This window comes from Vanacampus margaritifer, chromosome 15 (genome assembly GCF_051991255.1).
Source record: "Vanacampus margaritifer isolate UIUO_Vmar chromosome 15, RoL_Vmar_1.0, whole genome shotgun sequence".
Taxonomy (NCBI): domain Eukaryota; kingdom Metazoa; phylum Chordata; class Actinopteri; order Syngnathiformes; family Syngnathidae; genus Vanacampus; species Vanacampus margaritifer.
In genome coordinates this window covers 5,073,107-5,088,539 of record NC_135446.1, presented here as the reverse complement: position 1 = coordinate 5,088,539, position 15,433 = coordinate 5,073,107, and the positions used below count along the sequence as shown (strand labels likewise).

The following is a 15,433-nucleotide window of genomic DNA, read 5'->3' as shown; positions in this document are numbered from 1 at the left end:
ACACCTTCCATATGTGGAACGCTCATTATACGATAATTGCAGATATGACCCTCCCTCCCTCCGCTGCCTGGTACAAATGCTCATCAAGCTTTAAATTTTGCAACAACGCCGTCTAAAAAGCTCTTTAAATATGTATACATATTCTGGCCCAATTTGGCGGGATCCATAATGTGGCATTTCCCTTTCTCGCAGGAAGACTTAACAAGTTGACTTCCTTTTGTAAATTTACCTCCCCGGGCCATCGGCGGGGCCGCTTTACTACTCCCTGACAGCGGCTCCTTTCTCAGCCTCCCTCCCTACAGAGGAGAAGGCTGCGGGCTATGCTGGAAATAGGATAACATATTCAAATATGTGCACGTGTTCACCTACAAGTGAGGTCAGCCCTGTCACAACCCCCCCCCCCCCACACCCACTTCCTTCTTCGGCTGGTGAATCAGCCCCGGCGGAAGCTTCACAGACAAAAAGTCAGTGTTTTGTCTGGAAGCGTGCACTCTGAGGTATATGTATACCTGCACCGTGGCGACGGTTACATGCCTCAGCTATCAGCACACATTAGCGGCGCTAAGGAATTCTGCTTCGTTTTACTGGTAAAACAACATAAACAAAACAAAGAGGAGGGAAATAACCAAAGGCAGCACACAGACAATATAATATACATTATAACTATGCATTTATGGACGTGATTTTAATACATCTGGATCACTGCTTGGTTGCAGGAATTCACACAAACCAGACACTTAATTAGGTACACCAGCACAAGGCAACTGTTTGACTAAGACTGTAGAGTGAAAGTGATTTTAAAATGCTTAAAAAGCATTTATAAAAAAAAAGATGGATGAAGACAAAGCATTTTTTTTTTTAAACTTGGATTTAAAGTGCAAGTCAAACCAAAAACGTATTTACACTAATTCTGTTTAATATTGCAATTGTAGAACATGAACTAAGCAGCAAAAGCCACCTGTTCTTTCCCCATCTCAGGCGGTGGCTTTCGCCACTTGCTGTTGACTGAAAATGACATCACAGTTGCTCAGGGGTTAGATAACGACCAATCTCAGCTCACCGGTTTTCTGAGTTTGGTCATGTGACTTTCACATGACCAAACTCATTCATCTGAGCCGTGATTGATCCTTACCTGAGCCCCGAGCAAACGTGATGCCATTTTCAGACGACAGCAAGTGACAAAATGTCTGCCCCCTGAGATGGATCAAAATGTGGATTTTTCTGCTTAATTCATATTCCACAAACGCAATATTATTTAGAATGCTGTCTTATGACTAGTGAAGGTGCATTATTGTAGAGAAAATGTTGGGGTTGACATCCCCCTTATGTTCACTTCATTTGGCAATTTATTCCATTTGTCTGCAGCATAACAGCTAAATGCGGCTTCACCATATTTTCTTTGAAACCTGGGATCCACTAATTGACCCAAATCTGCAGACCTCGGAGTCCTACTGCGTTTATATTCAATCTGAATTTCCTTGAAGCATTCAGGACCCACACTATACGATGATTTATAGACCAGTAGCAGAATTTTTTAATCATTTCAATCATCGAGTGCGGGAAATATTTCAGTTCATTTAAATGGACCAAAATGTATCATTTATTGACTACAAATCATGTATGTAGTGTAGTGTATGTAGTGGCATGCAGAATAATTAAGTTATCTTTCATTTGATGGCAGAAGTACAAATAATTTGTGTATCCACCAGTAGCCAGGCCCATATTTTACACAAAGTAAATCCATTTATGAGTAAACTGAGACCAGATCATCCATCATTATTTTTTTTTCATCTAAAATATGCCTTCGTACAATAAAAGTTGGAAAATGCTGGTCTATGTAGTACAGATGATTTCTGAACATTGACGCAAAGACATAAATATGTTTTTCAGAACATTAAGCACTCACCAGTCAAAATATTAGGTCACTATCAAGGACGCATCTGTCGAGGAAGGACGCATCTGTTCTTGCTCCTGCACTCGCTCGTGATTTCTAACTAAAATCCAAACAAAAGAAGATTCATCTTCTCAGAAGAAAATATTGATCATGAAACTAGTGGAAGAATTGGCGGAGTTTTAACTGCTATCAGTAACTCACATCATTAAATTGTGGATTATGTCCAACCCAAATGGAATTATTGTAACATATTACTAATTAACCCAAAACTGGAGCTATCATGATTTGAATAATGTAAATATAGCATATGATTACATTGTCTGGCTCTATTTCGGTTTGGACATTTGTTGTAACATGCAAGGCTGTCGTGATAAGGTTGTATTGTGGCTGCAATGTATCTGCTGTAAATAGTTACAATGGGGTTGGTGAACATGGTTCCGGGATGCATATAGCGGGGGCTACTCCGCCGGGTGGGCTGGCCTTGGTGAGCGTTCAGGAGTATCAAGATCCAAGCATCATCGGATGCTGGCAACAGTGATGGCTGAACTGACCAGAATGGAGTGAACATTGCTGTGGAAGCAATGGGCAGAATGCAAGTCGAACTACTCTTCTGGAAGCCACAACGTGTGTGAAAGCTGATCCAAGTTCAGCGAAGACCCTACTGGTGAACGAGCATACCAAGCTGCTGGCCTGGTTGGGTGGGCCTGTTGGTGGCGTCCGGGAACCGATTTACCATTTCCAAATAATTGGTACTAGCTGCAACTTACACACAGACATTATTCAAGATGAACTGAGTGAGGAGTGTGCAGACTTAAGTCTGGAAATTATATGAATCAATGTCTATCATAATCAATGTATATGACTGATGCGTATAGTAAGAATCGATGGAGACGGGTTACTAATAAGCCATGGCTTCTACCCATCAGCCCTTCTTTCGGATGTCAATGTTGCAAGTCATATTATGTGATTGATGTAACCTGTAATAATGTGTCCGAAAGGAAAAAAATATTAAAACAAACAAAACAAACACCTTACACCTGCCATTAGGAAGAAAATGCTAAGGTTTGATTCACTACTATTTAACTAAATGAAAGGTGCAAAAGCAGAGCTCATTATATTTCATATTTGTTAAGGTACATGCAAGTCACACACTAACTAAAATGATTCAATATAATCCAACTAGTAGTACTAGATAGTAGAGAAAGTTGAGCTAATTTTCTCCCAAAAACGTATTAATAGGTACTATATTAAATATTACCATTGACAAAAACGTATTTATTACTTTACGTATTTTTTTTATTTTTATGCTAGAGCATACAGAAGGATTTGATGCAGCCTCTGAACCGAAGAGAATGCTTGAAACAATGGTAGTTATCATAAAAACGGCCAGCAGGTGGTAGCAGAGCATAGGAGATCAACCAAACCAGGGTCATGTAGCAAACAAGCCGTTTTCCCCACAGTTTAAAACAGATTATGGAATAATGATGAAATTTAGCTATATTCTAATGCTAATTGCTGCAAAATGGAAACAGATAGAAATATACTTTTTTTTCCTGATGTAAGAAGATAATTTTTCTTTTGGTGGGTTTCATGTTTTTATAGCAATAGAACACAATATTATGTAGGATTTGCAAAATCAGTCAAAATCCAGTAAAACAGCCGTGAGCGAAGGAGGTTGCTTAAGTGAAAATGGCTGCCAGCGAATGAGTTAAAGATGTAAAAATCCAACAAATCAAAGCGGTTGTTACAAGCTACAAGCTGTGTTGCTGGTGTTTTTCTACATCGGCTTTTGTCAAGTAAGTGCGTCTCTATAAACTGGATGATCGCATCTTTACAAAAGCACCGTGAATGTGTGCGGTGGTGCAGGTGTGACATTTGCCCTTGAGCGCTTGTACAGCGTGCTTATGTATTGTGTGTCGGTGCTAACGTGTTGTGCGGACACAACAGCGCACAGAAGAGCGCGTTATAAGGACCCCGATGCATCAGCAGTCGCCGCAGGTTTTCGCACGCCAGGAAGTGCATCCCTCATCAGGACCACGAGCATGCTAAACTGCGGCTAACCTGACAGCTAAGATTAGCATACTGATTAGCTCGCCCAGCCTGAGCAGACGACAGCCTCATGAATAAAGTGAGATACATAAAAAAAAAAAAAAGTATCGCCAAGAGGTTCCAGAGGAGGGAGCTAGAGGCAGATTGTCTTTTTTTTTTTTTTTTCAAGAATGTAATCAGCGGCTAGTGAAGCATTCTTGTGTGATTAGAGTTTCAAACAGCCTCTTACAGCTCGAGCAGTTAAATTGTTGAGCAGCTGCCATTTATCTTGCTAGAGTTTGCTTCTCCTCTCTCCCTGACTGTTTCTCTTTTTTCTCGCTTTGCTCACTGCTCTCTTCTCACCGTTCCCCGCTCTTCCTCCTCAGCAGGGGTTCTCCATTCTTATTCTTCGCTGGTCCTCCTTCTATCCTCTTTGCTGTGGATCAACCCCCTTTAAATGCCCTCATTTTCCTCCAGCGACTCATACATTTTTCTCTTCCCAATCAAAGGATATCAAGTTGCTCAGCCCCCTCTGGAGGGCCAGAACGGGGACGTGTGAAGTCGGATGTTGATTTGAGGTGACAGGCCCCATATGAATGTGAGCCGTAATCAAAGAACTCACACAATCCGCCGCTTGGGCACCCTAACAACTCTGACACTGTCCCTGATGCAAACAATGTCGGTAAACAACAAGTTTTTGGCGTCAATGCAAACAGAATGTTTTTTCCATTCAAATAGTTCTCATAATTTAGTTGAACAGGGGGAACCTTGTGCGTGGAAGCTTTAGAACCCACGAAAGCATTTAATTAGCCCACCTTACAACTTAAAAAGCAAATCACAACGCAGTGCAGCTGAATATAACTAAAGTGGACCCTCAGCAAAAAATTACAGGTGGTGACTGTTTATTTGTTTATTTAATGTCAATTTTTTACTGACTCAAACTCAACAGAATCACAAGAATGTTATACCATGCATGCAATTAACTAGTACGTAACACAAGGGTTTTACATCAATGAAATGACACAAGTAGCTGATATGAAATAAAGAAAATCGGCATGGTTTCATGAGTTCTGCGTTGTGAGTGTGTGGTGAAAGTGAAATCCTGAGAGAGCAGAGGCCTCAGTCAATAGCATGCAGTCGTCAGCTCAGACCTTCAGCATGCAAAGTGTCGAAAAAAGGAAATGAGTGCTATGGAGATAACTTGTGTGTAGCCAACATGTAGAGGAGGAAATTAAGGAAGGTCAGAGAAAATAAAAAAAAACAAGAAGAAAGCTGAAGCTAAAGAAAGAGTCTTCAGAAGCTCCAGTTGATTGATTAGGAGCCAAAGTAAGAACAAGCGAAGAGAAAATGAAAGGCGGGCACACGGGAAGCTACAACAACAACAAAAAGTGAGAAATATATGTTTAATTTCAGCACAAATACTCAGTGAGCAAAAACAAAAGGTTCCCTTCCCTGAAGTCCACCAAAAGCTTTGTATCTTGAGGTCAGCAAACAGCTGAGCGCAGTATGAGCTGAAGATGTTATGAAAGCGCAGAAGACTTATTAGGCCGAGGTGTTGCCAGGTACGAGGTCGAGCTCCTCGGGGGGACGCGGAGACTTGCTGACTGAAACAAACACCCAAGCGCCGCCATTGATTGGCCCAAAGCAGGAGATCAATCAACATGGTCGAAGGCGGTGTAGGAGAAAAAAGGCTCCCGCTCAGACTTTTATAAACCGGGCCCCCCCCATTGATTTAGCCGGCATCGGTGTGATTACAAAGAAAACTCAATCTTCTGCTTATCTTTCAAGGAGAAAAGCTGTGAGCTCTCCTGGTGCTTCACACTTCAGACTGTCATTAACAGAGGGTGTAGTGCAGGTTGATTTCTGCCCCCGAGGCTTCAAGTTGCACCAATACACACCATAGGGCTGAAATATCATCACGTTTCGCACCTTTGCCAGGACTCAAACAGTACGTTTATGGCTTCAAGTTATACAAGTCAGTGTCAAGGGTACAAAAGAATATCTTAGAATGACACGCCATTGTACTCAACAAAGGCACAATGACGTACCGCATGGATTTTTTCCCATTCCCAACAATTTGGATCATTTCCAGGTCCAGAAACCAACAGAAAACAATACTTCTGAACAATGGAAAACCTACACAAATGTACTGCTTGCCGTGCTGTCAAGTGATTAAGATTTCTAATTGATTGTATAGTTTCCCAGAATTAATCATGACTAATCACATTTATCTACTACTTCTAGTATTTTCTACAAAGTTTGTAACAGATATTTACTCGAGTAAAATCTTGATGATATACTACATATCGTATAATATTATATTATATTATAATATATTATAGGTAAAAATACAATATCAGTCAGGACTTTTTTATTACATTATTGGTGAATTTATTTTATTTTTTTAATCAAATTGAGTGCAAATGTTATTACATTTTCAGGAATCAGATTATAGGGAGCTAAGGGGCCAAAAAAGTACTTTTTTTTTTTCATAAAATTGGGAAATCGAAAATTTCAGACTTCAGGTTTCTGCTTTTCATTGTGAAATTACAACAAATCAATGTTTGTACCCATGGAATGGAGACAAGTCCCAGTTGGGTATTTACATTTATTGTACATCATTGCAAACATTTTTTTTTACACCAAGTCAATGCAAACTAATAGTGGCTGGAGGTTTTTGAGCCATTTATATATATATATATATATATATATATATATATATATATATATATATATATATATATATATATATATATATATATATATATATATATAGTGTGTGTGTATACAGTATATATGGGTAGCTAAATTAAACTTGCTGTCATGAAAGTGAAAGGACAGCAAAGCTCATGAATATGTAATGTGCTTCAAGACAGGATGATTATATTAATCATTAACTGAGAGGCTAATGCTAAAAATATATATATATATATATATATATTCCATGTGCAGTGGGCTTGAGCATAGTGTGCCAGCTGGATCTTTCTTCACGCGTGACTCATGCATTCGCAGAAGAAAGGCAAGAGGGTGCAAGGAAAGAAGCAGGCTTCGGAAACACAGACAGTCCCTGTGTGGCCAAGTGTGTGTGTTGTGTGCATGTGTGAATACATTTGCCTAATAAGGTCGAATGAACTTGCTGTTCATCAGGAGTTTGGTCTTTGATGCATCCTCTGCAGTCACTGTTTAGTGCCGATAATGGGATGACTGACACATGACTGTCTGACCTCAGTGAGTCTGCGCCAGCAGCATAGCCCTCAGGACGTGTGTGTGTGTGAGTGACTGAGTGAGTGAGTGAGTCCAGTAGCCTGAATTACATGAAACTGCATCAGGCCAATGGCACTAGTATCCACATATTGCAGAGGAAAAGAAATCAAACACATTTCCACTTGTCACGTTCTCGTGAGTGTTTGCTTGAGGAGTGAGTGTGTGTTTTGCGATATCCATTTGTAAAGAAAAGCCGTCAGCAATCAATACAGAAAAGTAAATGCCAATAGTGAACGCATAATGGGGCAGTTAGGGATGAGATAAGGCCTAATACAGATGTGGAGTAGGTTCAATTCCCTTGAGAGCCCCTGAGCAAGGCACTCATAAGGGGTGCATGAGTACCAATCAAATATTGGTATCGGGCCGATACCCGGCCTTATTTCAAGGTATCAGTATTCACAATGGTACTTTTGAGGACGTTTTACAATCATGAACTAGACTACAGAAATTTGAAGAATATAAAAATATGTTTACGCAATTTCTCACTCTTGGCCGAGATAGGCACGCTAGGCTGATGTGCCCATGAGCAAGGCAGTGTGTCACTAATGCATATAAAAAATATGTCATCAAAATGTATCCATTACTGTATGATGATGACTCCTGAATTCCATGCACACCGGTGTGGAGCCAACGCGCGCGCGCGCATGCACTTACCGCAATAGAGAAGCAAGAGCGCGGTGAGGAGCACAAAAGCCCAGAAAGTTGACGACATCCTCGGCCAGCGACTGGCGTCTTTGCGTCTAGCTGACCGGGTCAGTGATGCCATGAAAGCGCACGCAGAGGAGTAAGAAGGGGGTGGGGGCACAAAACAGCTCACAATCCAAATGGGGCTCTTGAGAAGCTCATTTCTCCTCGTTATTTCCTCTTAAGAATTGAAATGTCCGGCTGGAGCAAGTGGGAGGAAAAAGGTTGATTTGTTCCAGAGGTAGTCCGATTACCGGTGCGCAAAAGAAAACATTACATCCTCCACGCTGGTTCCAAAAATGATTTCCTTTAGTTGTCCGCCCCCAAAAAGTGCACTGAATCTCAATTTCCGACGAGGACGACACGAACAGTGGCTGATTGCGCTGAGTGGATGCTCCAAGTGTTCAATCATCTGTACCGCAGCGTCGTAAAAGATCCTTTCACCTGTGCTGCCTGCTGATTTTTTTCTACCCTCCCCTCACGCAGTCGCAAGAAGGCACCAGAGCCTCTCCAAAATAACACCCAGGTCCTATGCAGTCAGGTGATTAAGCATGGAGCAGAGAAATGAGGGAGCCGGGCAGAAAGTAAATCACAGCATGCGTGCTGGAAGATGGTGAACGCATTAGACCAGAGAGAAAGAGAGAGAGAAAGAGAGAGAGAAAGAGAGAGAGAGAGAGAGAGAGAGAAGGGGGCGAGAAGGAAAGAGCGAGAGAGACACCTCCAATGATGAGGAAAGTGAACTGTTCACAGCAGATAATCAATATTATGTCATGAAATAAGCCCTGTGAGGTTGCAAAATTGGGGGGAAATTATGTTTTTACGTCACAATATCAACAGGGATGACAGCTCACATTTGTTTTTTGATATAATAAATATCCTGTATGTTTACTTCCTGAGTCCACGGTGGATGATCGATATTCTCACAAAACGAGCCAATTTACGATGGATTTTTAGGGCTACGTATAAATACATTTTTAATATTCTGAGAGAAAAAAACTTACGAGAACTACACATAGCGTAGCTATAGTCTAATCCGAGGATTTGTTGGTGGGATATGGGACACTGTTTATAAAATAAAAAGGCAGAATGGAAACTTATTCATTCTTAATTTAAACTTTACTCGTCATATGTGACAGCTATAGCGACAACACTTCTTGATCCCCTATCAGCTGACTAAGCACAAACCATTCAGAAGCTAGCATACTTCACTTCACTTGCATTATTAAATGCAAGTGAATGATGGAGAGCAGCAGATTCGACACATCAACTTAGCTACTTGAACAAAAAAAGACCAAAATGTATGAATGTGTAAATAATCATTCTGGAAACATGAATGTATAAATAAATACATACATATACATTTTAACAAATTAACTTAAATGCTCGATCCTAATGGTGTGGACCTTAACAAAGTGAAGTGTCTTTGTCGTTGGCCGTACACAACGCTTCAAAGAGTGAATGTTTTACATGATATTAAAGCAATTACTATCTCCTTATTTGAAAACCCGACTTTGGCACAAACATCCGAGTAGTATGTATTTCTGAGTTTCTGAGTTTTTTTCTTGCAAATTTGCTACTTTATATTTCTCGGAATATTGCCCACGCCCTCTAAAAAATATATATTTATATGTGGCCCTAAATTAATAATAATACATTGGATTTATACAGCGCTTTTCTAGACACTCAAAGACACTTTACAGATGAATGGATACATTATTCATGCACTCACACATTCACACTGTTGTGGCGGTAAGCTACTTAAGTAGCCACAGCTGCCCTGGGGCAGGCTGACGGAAGCATGGCTGCCAGTGTGCACCTACGGCCCCTCCAACCACCACCACCAAACATTCGCACCTTCCATACACCAGTGTGAGTAGCACTGGAGGCAATGTGTGTGAAGTGCCTTGCCCAAGAACACAACGACACATGACTTGGGGAGAGCGGGGATCGAACAGCCAACCTTCTGGTTACTGAGCGACCGTCTCTACACCCTGAGCCACGGCCGCAACAAATTAAGGCCCCTAATACGCCGTCGTAGACACCTGAGAGAGCCCATGACCACTTAAATCAATATATTCATTATTGTGGTTGCAGTTTGCAATGGTGTATGTCCTTTCTAACATTTTGATTGGCTCATTTAGCTATCTACAAGAATAGCAATGACCAAACTGTCAAACATTACTGCAGGATTTTTTCACTTTGTATGATAAGAACATGGAAAAACCTGATATTCAGTCAGTCTGCAAGATAATCCTGCCCTTTATCGTAACAGAAAAGTCACTCGTATCAGGTTCACTGCTATCTGCATCAGATCCAATTTCAGTTAAGAGGCTTTGGATTTCGGCCATCGATATGATGAACAGGTGGTTTATACAAGTATATAGTCAACAGGGGACACGTTTACTATGGACAGGATATTGAATCAATAAATTAATACCTAATGAATGTATGATAAAATCATTTACAAATGATGACTCATGAATAGGATCCCTCCCGAAATGCAGTCATTTTTATTTAAGATATTTCCAGAAATTATATTCTTGATACGACATAATGAATATTTGATTAAATTATTTACAAGTGGAGTCTGTCAATTGCATAAATAAAATCCCTCCCTAACTGTAGTCGTTTTTAAATAAGACATTTCCAAGTTGGATTAAAAAATGTGCAAACAGCGATAGCACCAAAAAGTGACGCTACACTAATGCTAGGTTCAGACTGGAAATGAAATATAGTGTTGTCCAATGTGTTGCTGCTGACAGAAGCAGAAGAAGAAGAAAAACTGTAGTGATGGGTGAGTACTGATACCAAGTTATCGTATCATGCCGATACCTGGCCTTATCTCAAAATGTCATCGATACTTGTCATCGATACGGAAGCTAATAACTACAAATTATAAACTAGAAGAATTGAAAAAAATTCAGGCAATTTTAAGGAAAATATGCTATATTGGGTTATATAGGTATATATAGGTAATAGGTTATATGGGTAGTAAGTATTCTCGAAACTCATTGGCTGCCGATGACACAACGCCATGAAAAGTTTGCATCAGCAAATCACGACAAAATGGGCAAAGGAGCAAAACTTCAAATGCTTCATTCGCGCTTCATTGACTATATATTGAAGCGCGCCGCCAGAAACGGTGAGCTCACACTAGTCCATAGACTGACTCCGTCATGGACTGAAAATAACTGGACCCTGGCGAGACACCATGCTGAAAGTTCTGTTATGGAAGTCATGGCTGCACGGTAAACCCGCCCGTTTCCATTTTGTATAAATAGTGCGGTTGAACTTGGGTATCATTTCCACCAAATGAACGATTAATTAATGGACATACTCAAGTTATCCTGTTTAGCTTCGCCGCAGTAATGAGCTCCAAATTGGGCGTCTTTTAAAACAGACTATAAAAGCGCACTAATAAAATGGTTAATTGCAGTATATGCCTTTCCTTGTAATCCGCTAAATCTGTGTGTAATTGCTCCATTTGACTACTTTCAAATCCTCCGCGAGGACTCATTCAAGAAAGCAGCTCTCATGGACTCTTCTCGTTAAAACGGATCAACTTCATGAAGTCGCTGCCTGCCAGCCATTTCTATTTATTACAGCCATCATGCCTTGATAGAGCCCAGTGACTTGTTTACCTGTCATTTCCTTTGTCCCTTGCCAGATTGTCACTATTGGAGCTTTTTGTCTTTTTCATTTCCAACCAATCTGTTTGTTCTGGGGATTTGGACCAGGGCCCGATTACCCGAGTTTGTTCTGTGCATCCGCCTGATTGTTTGATTTCTAGCTGTTTGACTGTGCGAGCTGTCTCTCTGCCAGTTGAATTCCCGTTTTAATCACTCCACTCTGCATCTTGTTTTTTTCCCCCAACAGTCTAAAGGCACGTTGTCCTCTATTAGCCAATATAACTTGGAGATTAGATCAATTCAAAAAGCTGGACACAAATCCTCACTTTGCGTTTACATAAAATTGTCTAACAAAATGCAGTGCAACTGCAAAGTGCATGAGAAGCATAAACTCACATTTATCTACTTCAGCGACCACAAATCCTCTCAAAAAGCTCCACATTGTGCGAAAAGTACTGACTAGAAAACATTGCATTATTCTCTCGCAACATGAATCAACACGGTGCTCGCAGCTCTGTTGATTCTGTGTGTGCGCTGGGGCGTTGCAATAACGATCTGGCCTGTGCTGAAGTTCAAAGGGATTTGACAAATATATCCATTTGCACAGATCAAATGGCGCCTTAATATGGAGATGCGGAGGATTTCAGGTGAACATTTGACTGGATGCTTTGAGCCGGTGGATAAACGTGTTCCTAACAGATGCGCTGCAATGAAATATGATGTGCCAACTTTGCAGGAAGCAGTTTCAGACACCGAATGGGGAATACTCTCGGGAGTGCTATCATTTTCTACAGCAGAGACCTATTTTCAGGACTTCCTACCCTGCTAACCTGCCTTCCTTGACCATTCAGGGGTGCCAACCTGTCGGCAAATTATGGTCGACTTCATATTAAGTCATGTCTTTGTCAAGCTGCCCATGAGGTCAACGCTGGTATCCAATTAGAGGAGGAGGTAAAAAGACGTCTATATTCAATTAGAGTAGTCGTTAATGAAGCAATTCAGCCAATATGGGAGGGGAGAAGATAGGACCACACATGAGAACAAAGAGAAGCCGAGAATGGAAGCCTTTTGTAGGGGGACATGTAAAATGGCACATCATCAATCCTGAGTCTATTGTGCTACAAATAGCAAAGCTGGTGTGGAGCTCATGGCGGAAATGATCTTCTCCGCCTGCCAAGCGTCTCAGACCTGACCTTTCCTTCCGCTGCTCGGCTTTCATCTGGCCCGACTCAAGCGTCTTCTTGTTCTTCTGCCACTGACGAGCGCTTTGAACAAAGCCAACTCAGTGATTTAAGCGGACAAAGTCATAGTGGCACCAAGTTCGGCTATGTCTTACTTTTGCTGGATTAAGAAAAAATAAGAGAGCTTAGCAGCCACCAAGCAAGAGAGCTTTAAGATGAAGAGGAGCACGAAAGGACATGTGAGGCTTTAATACAGTAGATCAACGCTTTGAAAGATATCAACAAGGTAAATTACTAATAACATTGAAAGCATGAAATATTATATGCAGCATCTGTAGAAGAACAAAAATCCTCAAATAGATCAAGGTCATAATTCCAGTGGAGTCTGAAAGCCAATAATAAGCGACTTGGTGGTCAAATCAAATGTAAAAAATGTTGGCAGTGCAGTAGACAATGATATTCTCATTTCTGAAAATGTGATAGCAAATCGCTGACGTCGGGCTGAAAACTCTTAAGTGACAATTTAGTAAATTTCAGGGATGCACGATAATATCGGTGATCGATAATTATTGGTAATTATCAACCAATTTGACGTCATACAGATAAACCAGATAATAAAGAAATCCTCCGATAATAATAGACTTGCCACGTTAGTCCATCTGTTGTGGCTCAAGTTGTGCCGAACTCCTCAACCACTCCCCTCGCCTATGGTAGTGTCACATATTTGTGATTATGATGTCATAATACGCGCGACCTCATGCTGACAGAAGATGCATCAAGGCGACATGGCAGTTGCTAGTGTAGGCTTTCTTTACTGTGTCTCTCACAGTTTTTTGTTGCATTTTATAAAACATGACCGTTTTTTGGGGGGTTGGGGGGCAAACTCAAAATGAGCTACTGGCTGTCTTTGAAGCAGAGATATCAATAAAATTCAAAATTCAGCTGTATTCAAACACTTATCGGCTTACTTATCAGTTATCGATGTTGGCACTTTCTAAATTATTGTTTTATTGGTATCGGTTGAAAATAGCATTATCGTGCATCCCTGGTAAATTTCATATTTAAAAAAAAAATTCTATAGTACTGGTCAGTCTACATGTGTGGGTGTTTAAAAAAAAAAAAAACAGTAAAATATATTCTACTGTCTCACACGCAGACGTTAACAAAAAGAGCAGCACATGAGATTTAAGTAAGGAGCCTTAACACCTGATGTCAAGCAGTGGGAAATTTTGGCATGTGCAATATGTGCAGCAGCAAAGCAAGCTTTCAAGCTAGGACCGCCACCGATCTTACGTTATGTGGAGACGGGCCTCATTTACACCCCAGGCCACTATTGGCAAACATGCTTGAGAGTAGACCCACATTACAGACACATTAAGCAATTCTGAAATTAGAGACATTGGAAATTGTGCCATCTGAGTCTTCAAGCAAATGATTTCATCTTTCCAAAATGAGCGCAGCATGATTGGACTAATGGCGGCAGAGCCAAAGGACAATATTTCTTCCAACAGCAGGGCTAAATGTTGATCCCAGGTAAACAAGCGTGTGGCCCACCTGTTTCCCCCCGCTGGTCTTCGAGGCTGTCGTTTACAAATGGATAACAGGTGCCTTTGCTTGTATTTGCCTCCACGGCTTGGCACGCTGCCACAGGCCAAATAAATAGAGCAAGGCTACATTATTTTATGAATTAAAGAGGAGTAACTCAATAAAAGATGACACAGCCAAAGCTGCATTGCCACCTGTGTGGTTGGGATCGAGAAAGGACGGCTGACAAACAACATAATTATTAGCCATACTTTTCTATGAATTCGTCTTAATAGCAAAGTGTAAGCAAATCATGAATTTATTAATACGATGCAAGTTGCCTATTTGTTCCTTCTCCACGAATTGTATCTCCTCGGCTTCATGCAATAATACCCTGTGACTGTCACCTGCCTCTCACCTCTACGATGCCAGATATTAAATCATATCCGCTAATAGATAATCACCATAGCGACAGGTTTAACGTCAGATTTGAAGACGGAGGCCTCCTTTCGTTCCCGTTGCTTCCTGCTTAATATTTGACACTGGATACTCGACAAGGGAGACGCGCCGGATCTTTTGCACTTTTGATTCATATGTGGCTTTTCTGCACTGTCAATACTAGCAAGTGCGACTTGATAGGGCATCCGTTGCAGCTGAACACCGCAGGTAGCCGATTTGCATGGATTGTACGAAATGTGTAAATGAATCGCATCGGAAATGATTTTGTGTTGCTTTGTCAGTTCTATTGCTCTATTCACACTTGATGGAAGAGGTTTTATTATCCTATTATGCGATGGCTACCGTGCATTCTTAGTGCCATGTTTCACTTGGGGCACGCTTTTTCTTTCTACAATTATTTGCAGGCGATTCTCTTTCACGTGAACAAGGACCCATTAATTTCCTTTGCAGGGTCTGAAATGAAGTATAGCGAATGCTTTAAGTCAACGACTCCCAGACTCATTTGCATGGTAATTAAAATATTTTTGTGGAAATTACCAATGCGTCCATGTGAGCTTTTGGGGCAATGTGCCGTGAGTGCCTGGAAACAGAAGATGAACACGTAGCAGAGCTCTAATCAAAGCCGCAGTGTGTGTGTTTTCCTGTTGCTTTAAATCTGCCAGGCACAGTCTGACGCCCATAAAAAGAGCATTTGTCCAACAGGAAGCAGCTCCTTAACCAGTGGGCATTGTTTCTCTGTAATGTGACTCCGTGTAGGGAAAGTAAACATG

The 15,433-nt window shown here is 41.0% G+C and overlaps 1 protein-coding gene across 2 annotated transcripts in view; it reads right to left on the bottom strand.

Moving 5' to 3' along the window:
- The window catches only part of tafa5a (TAFA chemokine like family member 5a), a 151,670-nt gene extending 143,201 nt beyond the window's left edge, over positions 1-8,469 (bottom strand). The window contains exon 1 of one of the 2 annotated variants that reach the window (XM_077545434.1): positions 7,841-8,469. In XM_077545434.1, coding sequence (XP_077401560.1) covers positions 7,841-7,952 — 112 coding nt within the window. In that variant the 5' untranslated portion in view covers positions 7,953-8,469. The remainder of the gene's footprint in view (positions 1-7,840) is intronic. The other variant, XM_077545433.1, reaches the window with a different exon arrangement.
- Positions 8,470-15,433: the final 6,964 nt, after the last annotated feature.